Source organism: Aedes albopictus, chromosome 3 (genome assembly GCF_035046485.1).
Source record: "Aedes albopictus strain Foshan chromosome 3, AalbF5, whole genome shotgun sequence".
Lineage (NCBI taxonomy): Eukaryota > Metazoa > Arthropoda > Insecta > Diptera > Culicidae > Aedes > Aedes albopictus.
Window position 1 is genome coordinate 218,476,582 of NC_085138.1, and position 20,540 is coordinate 218,497,121.

At 37.8% G+C, this 20,540-nt stretch overlaps 1 protein-coding gene across 5 annotated transcripts in view; it reads left to right on the forward strand.

The window, feature by feature from the left end:
• The window catches only part of LOC134291312 (protein unc-79 homolog), a 37,480-nt gene that overhangs the window by 11,194 nt on the left and 5,746 nt on the right, over window positions 1–20,540 (forward strand). For 2 of the 5 annotated variants that reach the window (XM_062858903.1, XM_062858899.1), the window contains exons 7-10: window positions 4,547–4,675; window positions 4,732–4,827; window positions 4,883–5,018; window positions 5,236–5,283. In XM_062858903.1, the coding sequence (XP_062714887.1) occupies window positions 4,547–4,675; window positions 4,732–4,827; window positions 4,883–5,018; window positions 5,236–5,283 (409 nt within the window). Of the gene's footprint in view, window positions 1–4,546; window positions 4,676–4,731; window positions 4,828–4,882; window positions 5,019–5,104; window positions 5,206–5,235; window positions 5,284–20,540 lie in introns of those variants that run through there. The other 3 variants (XM_062858900.1, XM_062858901.1, XM_062858902.1) reach the window with 2 other exon arrangements.

The following is a 20,540-nucleotide window of genomic DNA, read 5'->3' on the forward strand; positions in this document are numbered from 1 at the left end:
TTTCTGTTTTATATCTGCATTCGGCCTGCTAACTGCCGTATCATAGCAGTTCGACTGCTAAACTGCCCTTTATTACCAATTCAAATGCTACTTAAAATCTGTCAGTAGTTTTGTAGCATTCCAAATGCACGGTATATTTTGGTCAACAGGCATCATAACTGCTACTTTATTGCCATGAAACTGCTAAGAGAGATGAGTGATGCTAAAACCACAACACATTTCTACTTTCTAATTTACGTGCCACGGCTGTAGAAGTCATCATCATTCGCATGTCCAGTCAATAATAGGTAACCACGAATAAAATCAATGGGAAAACATGCATTGGCAAATTAATCCCATGGTTGATTTTCTATGATCGATTTTATTATCAGCACCTGCTGAGCTCATAGCATAACGAAGCAACTGCCGGTGTAATACTCATGCCTTACATGGATCACAAATCCAACGCGCTTTATCTGATCATCTAAAGTTTACCCACAAATTTCCCGAATGGAGGAGAACGTGCCTCTAGAGCCGACCTACTGATTACCCTGTAGCGCGGTTCAGAACCATCGTCATCCCGAGGATTGAGGGATCGAATCCCGATTTGGCCGAAAGCAGCAAAAAAAAAAGTAACAGCAGTTTAGGACGTGCCCCAAGCCTCAAAAGTTCCACAGCAGGAGAGTGAGAAAAAAGAAGAGATAGAGAAGCCGTGAAATGGGCAAGGGAAATATTTTGTTTTTATTTTTAACAATTTGGGGGGTAGGCAGGATAAGCATTTAATCAGCCGTATATCGGGCCAAAATCTGCATTTAATTAGCACTAATGGCGCATATACGGCAGACTAGCATTCAATGACCTGCTGTAAAGGCGCATATAGTGCCGAATTCATGCCATTTTAACCCTAAAAGGGATTCCTGGGGTCCATTGGACCCCAGGCGCCTTTCAGAGCTCGTCTTTGATAGAACACACTCAGCGAGGTGACGAAACTGAGGCCATGAAGGTATCCCTTTTAGGGTTAACTGCTTATTGGTTACCTGGGCAGCTTTAAAAACTTTAGGGAAACACCGTCCTGTCCCACAGCATTGAATTTTATATCAATCGCTTTATCGACAGCGTGAAAACTGAACGCATTCCAATGTTCAAGCTGACATGGAGTATAAGCAAAGCTTGACTCTGTAAAATTCATAGAAAAAGATTGATTAATCGCATTAGGACTGAAATCTAAGTTCGGCTGCTCTATCGATCCACCATTTTGAAGGTCTTTTGCATTAATTTTGTTGTAATCGCGGTATTGATAAGAATTGATTTCATTTTGTCTTGAAAAAAACAGGTGCCTCAATCTGATTAAAACGAAGAACTGTTGATTGATCATTTGTTAAAATAAGGTCTAGCTGAGAATTCCCGTTTTCGTGGAAATAAGTGGGTTTTTTTACCGATGCAGTGTAAACCATGGGTCTCTAAAGTACTGATGAGTTTTTTTTGGTCATAGGCGCACTAGTATTCAGCATATTAGTATTAAAACCCCCAAGAAAATAAATTTGATTTTAATCCATACCATATTAACACAACAAAGCATCAAGTAGCATGGAACAGTCCAACTCAGGAAGGTTGTAGAAAGCTCCTAGAAGTAATGTTTCCTCATTGATAAAAAGTTCTATCAATATGAACTCAGTGTTGCCTATTTCATACACAGATTTACGCAAAATTTTCAGCTTGATATCCTTTTTTACGTAAACAACAATATGTACAACAATATGTACCACCTCCCGTTCGTCTATCATTTCTTACAATCTGGTATCCACTGACATTTACAACAATAGAAGTGTAGAATAGGCAAATTGTTAAAATACACATGAATAAAAACAAAACAAAAATTTACAACACTATCATCAATCCTTTCGTTCACCCACGTTTCACTTATGCAAAATACATCGACATTTGATAAAGATAGAATGTCACGCAACTCACTTAGTTTTTCAAGCTTCCTTGCACAAATGCTTTGACCATTTATACAAGAGATGGACAGTTTTCCGGGCAACAGAGCCGACTTCAAAACAACTCCGGGCATACACAAGTGCAGGGTTGTTGTCCGGCATTCTTGCAACATGCCCTGCCCACCGTATCCTTCCGGCTTTGGCCACCTTCTGGATGCTGCGAGCTCGTGGTTCATCCTTCTCCGCCACACATCGTTCTCCTGCACACCGCCGAAGATCGTCCTTAGCACGCGGTGCTCGAAAACTCCGAGTGCTTGCAGGTCCTCTTCCAGCATGGTCCATGTCTCGTCTCCGTAGAGGACCACCGGTCTTATTAGCGTTTTGTACATGGTGCATTTGGTGCGTGGGTGAATCTTTTTCGACCGCAGTTTCTTTAGGAGCCGTCAGTAAGGATCCGAGGTAAATGAATTCCTCCACCACCTCAAAAGTATCCCCGTCTATCGTAACATTACTACCCAGGCGGATCCGGTCGTGTTCGGTTCCGCCTACCCGCATATACTTTGTTTTTGAGTCATTTACCACCAGTCCGACCTTTGCTGCTTCGCGTTTCAGGCGGGTGTACAGCTCTGCCACCGTTCCAAATGTTCTGGCAATAATGCCAATGTCGTCTGCAAAGCACACAAATTGACCGGATTTAGTGAAAATCGTTCACCGGCTGTTGAGCTCGGCTCGTCGCATCACACCTTCCAGAGCGATGTTGAAAAGTAGACATGAGAGTCCGTCACCTTGTCGCAGTCCCCGGCGAGATACGAATGAACTGGATAGTTCACCCGAAACCCTTACGCAGTTTTGCACACCGTCCATCGTTGCTTTAATCAGTCCAGTCAGCTTCCCAGGAAAGCCGATTTCATCCATGATTTTCCATAGCTCTGCACGGTTGATACTGTCGTATGCCGCCTTGAAGTCGATGAACAGATGATGCGTTGGGACCTGGTATTCACGGCATTTCTGGAGGGGTCCGTTGTGAATCGGCCGTTGATGAAGCCGGCTTGATAACTTCCCACGAACTCATTCGTTTTAGGTGACAAACGACGGAAGATGATCTGGGATAGCACTTTGTAGGCGGCATGCAAAATAGTGATCGGCCTGAAGTTCTCACATTCCAAATGGTCGCCTTTCTTATGTATGGGGCTGATTATCACTTCTTACCACTCCTCCGTTAGCTGTTCGGTTTCCCAGATACTGACTATTAGCCGATGCAGACAGGTGGCCAACTTTTCTGGACCCGTCTTGATGAGTTCAGCTGCGATACCATCCTTACCAGCTGCTTTGTTAGTTTTAAGCTGGTAAATGGCATCCTTAACTTCCCTCAGCGTGGGAGTTGGTTCATTTCCGTCCTCCGCTGCACTGGCGTCGTCGTTTCCTCCGTTGTCTCCGTGCCTACGTTCTCCACGCCATTCAGGTGCTGATCGAAGTGAGGCTTCCACCTTTCGATCACCTCACGTCCGTCCGTCAAGAGGCCTCCGTCTTTATCCCTGCATATTTCGGCTCTCGACACGAAGCCGTTGCGGGATGTGTTGAGCTTCTGATAGAACTTCCGTGTTTCTAGGGAACGGCACAGCAGTTTCAATTCTTCGCACTCCGCATCTTCCAGGAGGGGCTTTTTCTCCCGAAAGAGGCGGGTCTGCTGTTTCCGCTTCTGTTTGTAACGTTCCACGTTCTGTCGGGTCCCTTGCTGCAGCATTACCGCCCTCACTGCGTTCTTCTCCTTCAAAACCGTTCTACACTTTCTTTTTCGTCGAACCATTCGTTCCGTCGATTCCGTTCCACGTACCCGATGGTGCTCTCGGCTGCGTCGTTGATGGCTGCTTTCACTGTACTCCAGCAGTCCTCTAGAGAGGCCTCATCGAGCTCACCCTCGTCTTGCAACGCGGCCTCGAGATTCTGTGCGTATGCTGAGGCGACATCCGGCTGCTTCAGTCGCTCTAGATTTTACCGTGGCGGTCGCCGGTACCGTACATTGTTGATGACGGAGAGTTTTGGACGCAGTTTCACCATCACCAGATAGTGGTCGAAGTCGATGTTGGCGCCACGATAGGTCCTGACGTCGATAATGTCGGAGAAGTGCCGTCTGTCAATCAGAACATGGTTGACTTGAGATTCCGTCTGCTGTGGTGTTCTCCAGGTGTAACAATGTGTTGGAATCTGAAAACCTTGTTGAAAAAATATTCTGCTTGCTGAGGCACACACATTAGAAAGATGATAAGGGTTTTATTTTGTTTTTATTGAATTTCCTCACCAATTCCGTGGCAGTGAAATTACATTTGCGATGCTTGAAGACCAAATGAACGGCTCGGTTGTTAATTCAGGCAGTTTAGCAAACAAACAACTACAATAGAGCGGTGCGCAGGTGAAATGCTGATATAATACTGAAAAACAGCTTTCATTTAAATGCTTCTTGGTTACTTCGGTATTCATAGAGAGATTGCTTAGCTAAAACGTATGGATTGTTATAAAATACTGACCCGGTAAATTCACGTTATTATTATTACCAGTTATCCCATAATGTTCCACAAAGATAGACGTTTTCATATGGTTATATTTTGTGAAATCGATTTAAACCTTTTCAGATGGAACTTCAGGATATTGAACAACACAGCGGTATTTACACAACTGTCTGCGACGGAGTGTGTAGACTACTGAAATGCATGGTTACGGCGGCAAAAGTGGGACTAGGAAATCACATTTGCTCATCAAAGGTAGGATTAAAAATTACACCGCGTTCTTCAGAATTGTTGAACTATCTTTGTTTCAGGAATGTGGCTACTGTGAAGCATCAGTGATGTGGCATCAGCTTTCGACAAAACTTGTTCAATATTTGGCCCCACTGGATGCGGTTAGACCACCGGACGTAATTTTCTTCATCTTATTTTCCACGACCTGATTTATCAAAGATTTTTTTTCAGGCTCCACTACCGGAAATTATAGACGACGAAAAACCGTCACGAAAGAGTCCTCCAGAATCAGAAAAGGAAAGTAAAACTCGGGATCGCGATGTTTCCCTTTCTATGGCACCTTTGCCCATACCCCTTGGACCGCTAGGTAAGACATAGTGAATCAGACAAACTCGTACATTATTTATTTTATTACGAGAATTGTAATGATCTATCTCTTCCTCAAATCACAAGACGTCAATCACCCTTACCACTAATGCATTTGCAATTTTCAACCATTTCTTCTTTATTTCTAAAACTATATACCTAAACCAACTCACTAAACTCTAAAACAACACTAAATTTGTTTATTATTGCAAGAATAGTTGTACCATCTATCCTAGATGACGTTGGGAAAATTATAATAATGGCAGGTGAATGAAATTACACAGTTCTAGCAGACAAACATGCCTAAAGTTATGCCAAAGTTTGTGAGTTTGCATTGCTAACGGCCGTAGATCGCTTCAAGTTGTCTATTGTGCACAATCCAAATTGTCGACCATTTCTAAAGAAAATGTTTGAGCTTCAACCCAATTCAATTTCAAATTGAGCCTGATTCAACTATACCGTTTACACAAGAAATTTTGTACAGTAATCAATGCGCGAGTTAATGAGCACAATCAGTGTGTAAAAAAATCGAAGGTTGAAAGTGAACATTGACATTCTCATTTTTTCATTCGTGTTTGGCCACATCCATTGTCAGCTGAATAATACCTCTCTTTTTTTTATTCAATTCTCTGTCACGAATATTTTTTCGCACGTCGTAAAATGTCCAATTTCTGCAAACAGACGCACAATCCGACTTAATAAACAAATAGAGCAGTAAATTAGTATTCTAATTAACTGCTATGCACAAGTTTAAAGGTGATTGGAAGAGTAATCGGGAGCTACGGTCTAGTTACATTTCTCAGTGAACTGACAATTTTCAACTGACAGAAAAATGAATGAATAAGTGAGAAATTCATTCACCAAAATTAATTTTATTTTGATCTCCCGGTTGCGAATTTTTAAAATTAACGTTGAATTTCACTCATTGGAAATGACAATTTTAAACTCTGAGCACAATACTCTTTGATAGCCAATCACAGTGGTCGAGGACCCAGATTTAGGAGGAAAAATGCATTAACCCTTCAGGACGCGCGCTGTTGTAAAAAGTACAACACGACCAAAAAACCTCGCTCGTCGTATGCATTGCGAGCGCGGTGCAATTTCGGTTGCTTGATGGCGCGCGTTCTGAGAGGTTAAGCACCTTTCAATATTTTCTGACGAATATGGAATTCCACAAAAACACAAATTTTGAATAAATCATATACACTCATAATCAAAAGTTTGGGGTCACTTTCCCAAAAACATGTTATTTAATTTTAGCTCATATCTCCGTTAATTTACGTCCGATTTCAAAAGTCTAGTTCAATTCCAAAACACTTGAAGTTGCAACATATTCAAAAAAAAAGATTATAACTTACGGCAGTGTCGCTGAAAATTGAGTCGACAAAATTTCAAGATTGGAGTGGTAATAAAACCTATTTTCTATAGGCTTTCAACTGATTATTATTCAACTTTTAGCGCAATCTAGAAAATATTGATATCATCGACTAAAAGTTCCCTCTTAACATGATGTACCAGCCAAAAGTTTGGGTTTGAGATTTTTGTAAAACATGGAAAAGTAATATGTCGATGCCTTCGTTATCTTTCATTCAATTTTAATTCTTATCGGTTTATTTAAACATAATAAACTCAATTAACGTAGCATGTCGTTAATGTCATGTACCTATACAATCTTTTTTATTTATAAAAATATTATGCAAAATTACCAAATGAGGCAATTTTGTACCGTTAAACAGAAAATCATTGATCAGCGAGGTAACATTGATCCACATTCTATCCCACATTCTATTTCGTAATCAGTTATTGTTTAGCTACTGAATGATATGAAATTAATGAAAATTGAGTTTTATAAACTTATAAGTAACGATTTTTTTCTTAAGGGGCTGTTCATAAACCACGTAGACCAAATTTTGACTATCTCAGACACCACCCCCTCCCCCATCGTAGGCTTTTATCCATACAAAAAACTTAAAATTTATTTGGAGCGTAGACTTTTGCCAGTTCCCTCCCCCCCCTCCCAAAAGTCTACGTGGTTTATGAATGGCCCCTAACTCTGTTCCGTACCGCAACCGGGTTAAAAAGATCAGTGGGGTAATATTTTCTAATCTAATCTAATCTAATCTCACACTAACGCAGCCATTACTTGAATGCATCCTGGAAAATGAAGACTTTTCAAGTCAATCATTTTTCTTGTCTAATGGCCAGGCCAACTGCGCAGCATGTAACGCAGAGAAGATTTCAAGGGATAGAACGATTTCAACATAGTCAATATTTGAAAACATTCTACACCTTGAAATCGAGGGAAAAGATGGAAGCGTGGACCTCCCGTACCAAACGCATCCAGATAACGATATAGATATTTAAACATGTTCGCATATATCAATATGATGATGTGTACGGTGATTTGCTAAAAGATTTATTAGTGTGCCAGCTATGATGGTAAGATTCACTGAAAAGAGAATAAAGGATTAATAAATAAATACTGGATAAGATATAAGTGATAGGCTCGTTACAGTTACTATTTTTCAAAATTATACAGTAAAATTACCTGAATCTCCCTGAAACAAAAGGATTATTAGCAGTTAAAAACAAAACATAAACATAACAAAAAATACATCAAATTTCAATCTGCAATGCTACCACTTTAAGCAGGAAAATAGCAAGATTAAAATTTGATGCAATGTGGTAGATCTTACACCGTAACGCACCGTTCTAAGGTGATCTACCCACGTTACGGGACAAAAAAAAGATCAGTGGGGTAATATTTTTGGCAAAAATAACGTTCTAAACTTAAAATTACTATTATTACTTTATTATAGAGATTTTCAGCCCTAGACTGGTTCATCTCTTCGTAAACTTAAAATAATATGTGGGAAATGGCCATAATCTGGCTCAAGGGTTATTGAATGATTCTGTATTAAATTCAGTATTTTCCTGAATTGCGTATTACACAAACGTCAATGTCACTTTCACACTTTTGTTACTGTAGTAGTTTGTTACTGTAATGCAGCTATCGTACATGTAATGAACATTCAAGTAAATGTTTCTAGCTGCCAAGTATTCGATCAACCGGATTTCTTCATTGGAAATACTGTTTATTGAGCTTTGCAAGGATTTTGCGACGATCGTGCAAATGTTCAATCTTTGACAGCACAATGTTCACACATCCAACAACAAAGGAAACAGTGCATAAACAAACCGATTAGTCGAAGCACCACCCCAAAATAACGCTCCGTTACTGGAAAACTGTAGCGGCGACATCAACCAATGTATGCTGAAACCGGTGTGCATATTTTGTGGTGGGACAATTTTGTTTGCCTGTGCGTCGTATTTGGCGCAAGATCGTCAATATTTATTTATTTATATAGTATGTGAGGGCAAGATGGGTCAGGGAGCAAGATGGGTCAGTACCGTTTTCAACCGTATTACATGTTTTTTGTGAATACACAAAAAAGGGATATGAATGAAGGTCTGAAACTCTCAACAACTTCTACCCAACTGAATATTTGTTTGATTTATTGCAACTAGTTTTCGCGATGAAGTGGCAAAAATATGGGCTAGTGCATTAATTATATACATATGCATCACTTTAAATGAAAATACATGTAAGAAATCAAACAAAAAAATATCAGCGCATTTTGGTGAAGCATCTCTGAGTAGAAGTTGTTGAGAGTTGACTCAGCTGTTGTCAAAAATTTTCAGGATCAGTGAACTCAATGTTCATCGGTGCACTCGTCTATTGTAACATGTACAAAATTTCACATTTCTATGAAAACAAGGAACACACCTTTAATTTAAAGTCGATTTTTGGCAGCTTTTTTGGATTTAGCTGGCATTTTGAATTTAATGATTAAATCGTGATTTTTGCTGTGTTCGCAACCATTGACCCAACAATGAGATCTCGAATGAGATATCGATGAAAACGTGAGCAACCTCCCATTCTCTTATACATTTTGTTACGCCACTCGCATGAACGCGATTCCATTATCGCACGATCAGATTCACGCGTGAGAATGTATGGGAAACTGCGAGGTTCTCTCACATTTTCATCGATATTTCATTGTTGCGGTCAATGGACACCTAAATATTTTAATGTTTTGAAAAACTTAGACTCTCAGCTTCCTAATGATAAGTCAGATTTGAAATCAGTGTTTGCGAACACAGCGAAAATTGCGATTAATGATAAAATTCAAAAGGGCGGCAAATCCAAAATGGCTACAAAAACATTTTCAACTTCAAATGAAAGGTGTATAGTTTCTCTTCATATAAATGTGAAGTTTTGAACATGTTACAACATGAATTTTCAAGATATGACGCGATAAATTAGGTGCAATTTGGTGAAAAATCGTCATTTTTGTCACCTTCTCAGCCCCTTTTGGCAAGCAAGAAGTGCATAAATTTCAGGGCTGGTAGCAAGAACTGATGGTCGATATAGTTATTTTAGTGACTAAATTCTCAAAAATAGTGACCAAATAGTGACTTAAAGATAGTAAAAAAGTTGCTAAATAGTGACTTTTGGAACAAAAATATGACTAGTGAGTAAACATTGTAGGACGAATTTGATTCAAAAAACTCCTGGGGTACTGCATAATGAAAACTTTCATACTCCAAGTTGTACAAAGCTTGATGTATCTACAATTTTCTAGCATTTATTGTGCAGAACTAGATGAACATGGCATGAATGTAAATGAATGTGGCAACATTGATTCTGTAGTCGGTTCCGGTAGAAACACTTTAGGCAACATTGATTGAATTTCTGGGAAAATTCTTGATAAAGTTTTTAGAAAAAGTTTTGACGAATGTTAAGGTTGATAAAGAAATATTGCTTCGTTATTTAATAAAAAAAACAAAAAAATAGGAAATACTTCCAGTTTCGCCTTAAAGAGAACATTTTTGAGTGATATTTGATAAAATTTCTGCAGAAAGTTCTGTGATGAAAACAAAAACAATAAAAATATTACAAACTTTAAACTTTGTGGCAGTGCATCGAATGCGGAATTTCTTATTAAACACTTGGAAAACTTGTTAGAAAACATAGACAGACAAAACGACAAAGGCTTAAACAATGTGTGAATGTATTTGAGTAACAATTTCTTACACATGATTTCAAGAATCCACTCAAAATTGAAAAAAAATGAATGTGTGGAAACAAATAACAGAAAATTATCAAACAATTTTGATGGAATTCCTGATATATTTCTCTACGTCCTCCATTTGAAGATCTGAAGAATTACAGGAAAAAAACTACGGTTTTTTTGAACACCCAATGAAATTGTAATAGGACTCCTAATTTATTTATTGTGCATTTCCCACCCCACTGGACCCCTTTCGCAGTTAGTATAAGTGCGGGATCGTGAATGAAACTGCGATTTTGCATCAAATCGTTACCGTATCTTCTGCGCAGAAGACACCGACACGATTCGATGCAAAATCACAGTTTTATTTACGATCCCGCACTTGTACTAACTGCGAAAGGGGTCCAGTGGGGTGGGAAATGCGCAATAAAATGTCTCATATTTAAAGAGTTTTTAGTCAAATTTTCATAACAGTTACAGACATTCCAGGAGAAGTTGTTAATTTAATTTTGGGACTTGCGCTTTCTCGCTTTGTTTTAAAAATTAGAATGAATATAAACAACGGCATCACAGGCATATGCTAAACACTAAAATTTAAATTTGGGTATTTTTCAAGCCGTATTTTTTTTTCGATTTCCAAAAAAAACTTGAAAAAAGTGACTTTAGTAACCTGACCTTGAAAAAAGAGACTTTTTAGTGTCCAACCCAAAAAAAAGTGACTAAGTCAATAAAGAGTGACTTGCTACCAGCCCTGCAATTTAACCCAACCAAAGTGGTTTTCATCCTTTTTTATCATTTTCTAGCGAATAAGCAAGCAAAGATTAAAATCCCAGACTTTATGTAAATGGCGGTCTGGTTTCAGCGAGAATTACCCAATACCGTCTTACCCCGCTCGTTCGACACGTTTTAATTCGACACTTTTTAATTCGTACCCCGCTTATTCGACACATGTCGAATTAAAAAGTGTTGGAATGTCACAGCGATGTACACTGTAAATGCAAAACAGTTTAATATTGCGCTTATACTCGCACCCGCAGCAGCTTCTCTTGCAGACGCTAATTCCGGAAGTTCAGTTTTGGTGCTATTTGACGCCCAAACCGCCTGAAGATCAACCGGAATCGACTGAGAATGGCAACAATCGTAAAAAGAACGAGCTTTTCATTCGCACCACCGCAATATCTGTTGAAATCATGTTTCATAACAAATCCGGAAATCAAAACAAAAACAAAAATAGAGTTGCCAAATTTCAATGAGCAACGTGGTGTAGGGTGACCAGTTTGTCGAATTAAAAGTTTACCCCGGTTATTCGACAACAGTCGGTGTCGTATTAGCGGGGTAATACGGTACAAATTTAAGCATAAAAATGTACTTTTCGAAAGTAATCACATATTTAGTATGGGATTGAACTGATTGTTGGTATTGCGCATCATTCAGCTAACTAAGAGTTAAATTATGTTACGTTCGTGTATATTTCCGCTAATAGTCGCGTTTCCGGTTGGAGTCCATGATGGTTGGCGGAAATTTACACGATGTAATTTTACATTATATCTCATGTAAAAGTGAACTAACTCTAGCATTCCCTTTATGTGCATGATTTTTCGCTGAATTTTAATTACATATTTTTTTCTGTGTAGCCTAACTGGAGGCCCTGACTGATCAGTGTTACATGGCCTTTCAATAAATACATTCACTTTGATAATAATCGTTATTACAGATGTAAAATTAATTCATTTTGATTTTTTTTTTAATTCTTCAACCACTTAACCTAATCTATAACTCTTTTGTCCACTAGGGCACTGCGTAAGCGATTCAAATTGGCGGCTGCAGTTACCCTTTGTACAGCGCCTAAATGTATTCTATTCTAATTCTACTATATCGTACTGGTTGCCGTTGCGCTACTGTCACTTTTCTACCCTGTCCATGGGTAGAATGATGAGCATGAGAATGTTGATATGTGGCTCTTGTTCCTTCTCCAGTCCGATTGGGGGTCCAGTCCAGTATGAGTTGCCGTTAGCCGATATCCAAAAGTTTTCAAGTCCGTTATGCATATGTATAGTATATGCTCAAAAGAGGGTCAGGTGTCAGCTACTCTCGGGGGAAGAGCAACTGACGAAAAATTGAAAGTGCCGGGGCTGGGCTGAACCCATGACCATCCACTTATAAAGTGAACGTGTAGCCACTACGCTACGGGCTCCGGTACAATTTGATTTTGTATGATATTATTAGCACGGTGTAAATCGTGTTACGCTTGTTTGTACAAGGAAACTGTCGAATGATCGAATAATCACCATATAAAAAGTGTTATAAAGGGGTGGGTGGGTGTCGAAAAAGGCCAATTAAGGCGTTATGAAATTTGTGAATGAACCCTATTTTTTACAAATATTGGCGGTTCAAAGTCTAAGCAGTAAGTATTATTCATGATGTTCAAAATGGGAGATAACGAAGATATCATCGAATCACTTTTCCATGTGCTACGACAGTGACCCCAAACTTTTGGCTGATTAGGGCTTGCATCGCATAATATTGATAGTTGAGCTTTTTTTTTTTGAAAATGTCGCAACTTTAGATTAAGTTTACGTTGAGATATTTATGGAAAAGTTTCGCCTGAATCATGTTCAAAGTGAATGAGATCTAGACCATTGAAATCGGACGTAAATTAACGGATATCCTCTTGTTGGCGTAACGTCCTCACTGGGACAAAGCCTGCTTCTCAGCTTAGTGTTCAATGAGCACTTCCACAGTTTTTAACTGAGAGCTTCCTCTGCCAATGACCATTTTGCATGCGTATATCGTGTGGCAGGCACGCCCTGATAAAAAAGATCATAGAGATACAACAGAATGTATTGTTACAATACGCTGAAATGAATGGTAGTTTCCATTAATTCAATTGTTTAAAACGATAGAGTAACAACAGATTCTATTGTTTTCCACCATAGCATGTATTGTAAATGTCACTTTTACAATAGAAAATGGGGGTTGTTATGTATCTTTACCATAAAAAAATCCAAATTTTCTGGAGCAAATTGAGTCAACTATCATACAATTTATAGTGTTTTTATTATTGAAATCTCTAGTGCCATTGATTTTATTGTTCACGTATTGTAGTTTCATTAGAGCATTTTCAGCAGGAAAATAAGTACACAATATAATTTGTTGTTGAACAGTCAAATTTATCATTATTTAATGCTAGTTTATGGTGATTCTATTGGAAATTTTTATCCGAAGATACTCTATGCCCAAGGAAGTCAAGGAAATTTCCTTTACGAAAAGATCCTGGCCCGACCGGGAATCGAACCCGTCACCCTCAGCATGGTCATGCTGAATACCCGTGCGTTTACCGCCTCGGCTATATGGGCTCTTAAAATTGACGGATATAATGGGCTTAAAAATAACAAGGTTTTAAGAGGGTAACTAAACTTTTGATCAAGATGAATGTGTTTGTTTTTTTTTGTTGCCAAATATTATTAAGATTATGGTGGAGATATGGGCTTAGAACATTACATGTTTGGAGGGGGTGACCTTACACCATATTCCAAATAATACCTAAAAAATGAAACGGACGTGAATTTTCCAGTGATTTTGCGTGTGCCCAAGCTTTCACACATTTTGTTTTATGTTTATGTAAACATGCATTCATTACAGGGCAACCCATTGGTAAAATTATGTAAACTATTTGTGCTCATTATTTTCTTTAGAAATGTTCAAAAAATTCCAGGTAAAAATGGCTTTGATATGGCTTTATTGAGTTTGTGATGCAAACGTAGTTTTGAATTTTAGCATGTGTTTAGTATTAAAAATATTTTAAGGCAATTAGAGACAATCATTCACATTGGTTTGTATGTATACACACATCTTAGGAGCCTTATTGCGTTAAATTCTTAATATTCGCTAGTTAGCTTTACTATTATTAGAAAAGCATAGATCTAGATAGAAATTTAAATGATCTAAAAACATACTTACTAATTCAACGTATTACCACAGACACTGTGGTATTACGATTATGTTAAACAACAGGTAAATATTCAAATTTGGTCACTTTTCCAAAACATTTTTGTAAATTTTCTCGATTATTGCTTAGGTTAACCAAGCCAAGTAGAGCTTTGACATTCATACACACAACAGAAACACGTGTTCAATGAACAAATTTGAATTTGAAGAAAATACATCCACGTGTCCGGTGGGAAACGAACCCACGACTTTGCTAGACGGACGCTACACAATTATGCACGCTCGATGTGAGGGAAAAACTCCTTAACTATCCAATGTCCCAATCAACATAATCAGAAATGCTTTTCCTTTGAAATCGCAATACTGTCAGTGTTGGTTTGAGAACCAAAATAAACCCACCGGAGAAACCAACTAAAATCACTTCAATTTGCACTACTGTGTAAAGCAGTACGATCCAACGTGAAAAAACTGTTGATTTGGTTATGACTGTTTTGAGCATGAGTGTGAATATAGATGACAGGTGGTAGAAAGTGTTTCGCTTCGATTCGACCCTCCCTAACTGATATGTGTAAACTAATGTCGAATTCGTTTATTCCCGACGGTGCACTGCACCGGTGTAGCAATTGACACCGGAAAAACGAACGGTTTCGGTGCAATTTGCTGACAGTTTATGATGGTATTAGTAAGAGCGCGTGAGCGCGTTAATGAAAACAATAAAGGATATCAAAAATAAACATAATCAATGTTTTCATGATTTCCGTGATGAACAAAATTATTTTTATATATTTTTATTTTTTACTTTCTTTATACAATTGAACAATTTTGAAAGTTTTCAGTAATCCTCTTGTACATGATAAACTTGTAATGATAAATATTACTTGAAAATTGTTATCCAATGTTTTAACACTCCTACATTATTTATCTTCTTCAAATTCTTGTAATATCATAATTTTTCAATTAAATGCTACTTTTTAGAATTTAACAATTTCCGTTGCTCAATAAAAAATATGCTAGCATACAATTGTAAACGATCTACGTGCACAAATTGACCACAAAAAATGTTAATGGCAGTTCAATAGAAACGTTTAGCTACAACGTAAAAAGGAAAATAAATAAATGTTTTTTAAAACATAACGTTATTGAAACGCAACTCATATTATTTCAAAACGCTTTAACCATCCTTTAGTGATATTTCTTTTTTCACTGAAAATTTTCCTTGCTTCGCTGAACAACATGACGTTTTCTTCCAGCGAAGGCTTACGCGATACAGAAAATCGCTGAATTTCACACTAACACTGCAGAAAATCTGTCAACAATAACTCAATACACATGCATTTTCAGCGAAAAGATCTATTTGCGTGACAACAATCCACTCCCATGACTACCGGGCGGCCGCCGTCAAATATCAGGATTGCCAACTGTCCGGCGACTGCTGTCAGTTTTCTTTGTCGCCGAATCTGGCGCTGGGTCTTCGGCGCGGAAACCCAAAGGTGGGAATAAAATTTTGGGGTTTGCGCGCAATATTTGTTTGACTTGTAATGTAATTCAAAAATACAATATTTGTTGTAAGAAAAAAAAATATAATTTACGGTTTATGAAACTGTTTGTACCTACAAAATTTTAGCTCAATAATATTTCAGTTCAATTTGAATAAATAGATTTTTATTTTATTCTGGGCTTATCAAATCTTTATTACCTATTTTTTTTTCATACATTATAGATCACAATGCAACAGAAAATTCTAATGATTAAAATCATTATCACATATTTGCGATAATAAAAAAAAGTGATGGAAAAAATATACGTTGAATCAACTCTTTGAAAATTCATGTTACCGATAAATTTTTAAGATTCCTCAGAAGTTGAAAGACGTGATAATTATCGATCAAGTTTAAATAATTTTTAAACGCACAGATTTGCTGTTTGGAAATTAAAACATCTCAAAATAAACGAATATCAAAGAAAACTGTTTACCTAATGCCGAAAAGAAAATCATCATTCCTACCAAAACAAAATCACGATACAAGTTCAGCGATATGCATGTATTGGTAAAACTAGCTTTGTACCTGCTACACCGCGCTCAAACTGGGTGTAGCATTTTCTTGCACCGGTGCCAATCGGGTGTCAAAACAGAACAGTACCTGCGAATAAACGAACGGTTTCGGTGCAAGTTTGCTACACCCGGTGGCAAAGCGGTGCAGGCGGTGCAAATAAACGAATTCGACATAACTGAGAGTAGTGTAGAGGTAAAACAGATGATCGTGACTCTTCTTTTTCTTTTATGGCTCTACGTCCCCACTGGGACTTGGCCTGCCTCGCTTCAACTTAGTATTCTTTTTGAGCATTTCCACAGTTATTAATTGAAGGGCTTCCTTTGCCTGCCATTGCATGAATTTGTATATTGTCAGGCAAGCACAATGATACACTATGCCCATGCCCAGGAAGTCGAGAAAATTTTCCCGATCGGAACGGGAATCGAATCCGCCGTCTCCGGATTGGCGATCCATAGCCTTAACCACTAGGCTAACTGGAGATCGTGACTCTGAAGGTCCTGGTATCAAATCTGGGTGCGGTGTACAACTTTTTTTTTATTTTTGTTTTAAAACCAAAACATTGTCTATAACGAATTGAAGCTCCATTTAAATTGATGAGGCATTGGATGTTCTTTTCCAAATGATATTTAATTGATAACTAACTGATTGAACAGTAGTGCGAATTCAAGTGCCAATCAGTTTATATCAGCATGCAGATTTGTTACCGTGTACTTTCCCCCAAGTTACGGAGCTACTTGATCATCTCAGTCCCTTGAAGGCACAGAACTGGCCTCGATTCCACTAATGCACATGATTCGTTCTTTTTCACAATCCAAATCTCCTTGGGATGGAATTAGATGAACATCTACACGTCTCTGTTGAGTGCGATGTGCATTAATGTCAGAGCTCGAGGAATTATTTTTGAAAATAGTCCATTTTACGAGCCGATTTTATGAATGAATTTTGACAAAAAGTAGCGTCCAATAACCCGTGAAAACCAATATCATCATCAACATTGTTGTCACTTCGTAAAATGGCTCATTGTCGTGAGCTTCGGGTACTGTCTATCCGGTGAATAGAGTTAATAAACTATAGAGGACGAATGTCGCTGCTGTTCCCTTTGTTCTCGCTCGCAAACATGTCGGGTATCTATCTGTCAAACTGCATACTTTTTCGCTTTGACACTTATAGCCCGGCCTATCTCCGCCAGCAAGAGATGTTTCGGCAGCGACGCCAGCGACATTCTTCCTCTATAGTTTATGAGCCATTTTACGAGTGACAACAATGTTGATGATGATATTGATTTTCACGGGTTATTGGACGCTACCTCCTGTCAAAATTCATTCATAAAATCGGCTCGTAAAATGGACTATTACCTCTATTATCCGATGACTCATGGGTATGACCTGAGAGGTATGACAATTGACCTACACTCAGCGAAAACCCTCGCCATAAATTGAATAATTTTTGTCACATTCGAGCCTTACTTTCAGTCAGGATTAGGATAATTTTGGTTTGATGCAGCTTTCTTCATTGCGAATGACAATAATCCTAAAAATGGATATAAAAATTGATATGAAAATCACTTTTCAACAAGTCAATAATTGAGTGATGTTCATTCCTTTTCCCGATTTGATTTGATTGGGGAATTGCGTTTATTTGTTCCGAATGAAGGAAAAACAAACTACACCAGGGGTTCTCAAACTATTTCGGCTCGCGACACATTTGATTGATGCATGATTTGGCGACCAACCAGCACGTATTTTATAAAATACGTCATTTTAGGAAAATGGACTATCTTTCTTAACCTTCCAGGACGCGCGCCATCAAGCAACCGAAACTGCACCGCGCTCGCGCTGTATACGAAAAGCGAGGATTTTTGGTAGTGTTGTACTTTTTACAACAGCGCGCGCGCTGAAGGGTTAATAACATACATTTAATCGATTACTTACTTTACGTAGCAGTAAAGAGTGGAGTAAATATTAAATATTTTTAGAACGTAGTGTGTAAACATGAAATAAAACTTTTAGAATTATATTACTGCTGAATGGGCAAATGAGTGCTCTTACATTTTAAACCAGATCCTTCTAAACACTTATTTTATTCCTATTCTATTGAGCTAACTTTTGAGCTGTTCTGATTTCTGTAAAAGCTCAGATTATCGAAATTCAGCAGAATTTTACAGAGGTTCGGTAAAAGAAAAACAAATAATTTGGTCTTGGTGGAGAAAACCGATTTTTTCTGAAATTCTAATTTCTACACTTGGCGTGTAAATCTAACTGAAAATGCAACCTGCAAGCAACAATTTTAACATATTTTTTCCCGGAAAATCGAAAATTTTACCAGATTTCAATGAGCCATTTTACGAGACGTTTCGGATCAGCTGATCGCTCATTTCATGAATGAAAATTTGACAGGAGGTTTCGCCCAAGCCCGTGAGTGTTAATATCAATATCAACACTGTTGTCGTTTCGTAAAATAGACTATAGTTTTGATATGCAATACAGTCATGACCCGCTGGTTGGGGGCTTAATAGTTGGGTGGCTTTTTAGTTGGGGCTCCGTTAGTTGAGCTGCCAGCCAAGTAAAAAGCACCTGGATGTCATAATTCAATGTCAAACTGAAAATGACAACCAATCTGTAATTCCGAGGGGCGAGCTAATGAGTTTTTGTTTTTTTAAACTTTACTGATAATCGAGAAGAATTTATATTTCATATTTCTCCGATCAGCGCTTTATTGCGTGGAAATAATAAGCGGACTGTTATGGATGCCGATAAAATTTTCGCTCTTATGTTTGCAACATTTAATGTCTATCAACAGGGATATTTGTAATCTGTTAAACATAAATTATTTCAAGCTTTGATGAAAATAAATAGCATATTAAGTATTTGCTTTATTAACATTATATTGCTTTAGTCATTTAAAACTAAAGCAATATAATGTTAATAAAGCAAATACTTAATATGCTATTTATTTTCATCAAAGCTTGAGATAATTTAAAAATAAGTAAATCATGATAATTCCGAAATCTAGAAAAAAAGTTATAGAAACTTAAAAATAGTCATTATTAAACTAAACTGCATTTAGTTTAGCTGAAACTTTTCACACTTTAGTCATTTTATGCATGAACCCAGTCGAACCTGCATTTTGCATAAAAAATATTCATTTATGACTTTATTTATTTCTGAGTGTCGTTAATAAAATTTTGTTTTACACACACAGAAAAAAATCTACTCAGTGACTGAGTTGCTCTTACTCAGAAATCGAAAAATCCTTCGTATTCTTACTCAGTTTCAGCTAAAAGTGGGACAACCCATTGCCAATGGGTAAGCGGCAAAAGTGCAGTCGTTTAAAACAATTCATTTTTTTATGATAAAATAACTAAATCTCAGTTTTATCTAACAAACTGTCCAAAACTTCGTCAAATGAAAATATTTGTATTACATAGCGCAACATTTTTTTTTGTCTCAAGAGCAAACTTATGTGTCTCCGAAGGATTTTGGGCCGCTGAATCCGAATCCGGGCTCAGATTTGCTCCAACACGTCACAATTTTGAGCTATATCCCAATTTATAAGGCAAAATATGCGATTTTGGGCTTTTTTGACTGCCAGCCATTAAGCATGGAAATATTTTTTTTAAAGCAACCAAAAGGTAAATTGGTCAATTAGGTAACACCTAAATTAACGACTCATGCAAAATATTTCGTTTTACCTAATTAAATTTGATAGATTTAAGCATTTTAAGTTATGTAGTATGAAAACTTGCATGCAACTTTTGGAAGGTGACTTGTATGGGGAATATCGTACCTAACATAAATCGCTTAGTTAAGGCACAGACAAACAGACGTCTCACTCTACCCACTTCTCATCGTTACCCTTTTTAACGGTTAGTTCAAATATTATGTACTTCGCAAATCGCTCGGTCACGGCGCTCACATAGTTTTTGCTCCTGTTTGACGTTTGCTCGCTACCGCCACCTACTGAGTGGTTTGCGTAACACAGCCTGGTTAGCATTGGGTGATTATGTTTTCGTGACGATGATTTTTATCGCAATTTGTTCCAAGTGATACGTCTGTTTGTCTGTGGTTAAGGCTTTTTCTTGTGTCATCACAAAATGGCTTCTTCACAATCATCATCCAAATTCAACTTTACACAGTACCGTCTTACCCCTCTGGTTCGACACGTTTTAATACGACACTTTTTAATTCGTACCCCGCTTATACGACACATGTCGAATTAAAAAGTGTTCAAATGTCACAGCGATGTACACTGTAAATGCAAAACAGTTTGATAGTGCGCTTATACTCGCACCCGCAGCAACTCCTCTTGCAGCCGCAAATTTCGGAAGTTCTGAGTTGGTGCTATTCAACACCCAAACCGCCTGGAGACCAACCGGAATGAACTGAGGATGGCAACAATCGTAGAAAGAACGAGCTTTTCATTCGCGCCACAGCAATATTTGATGAA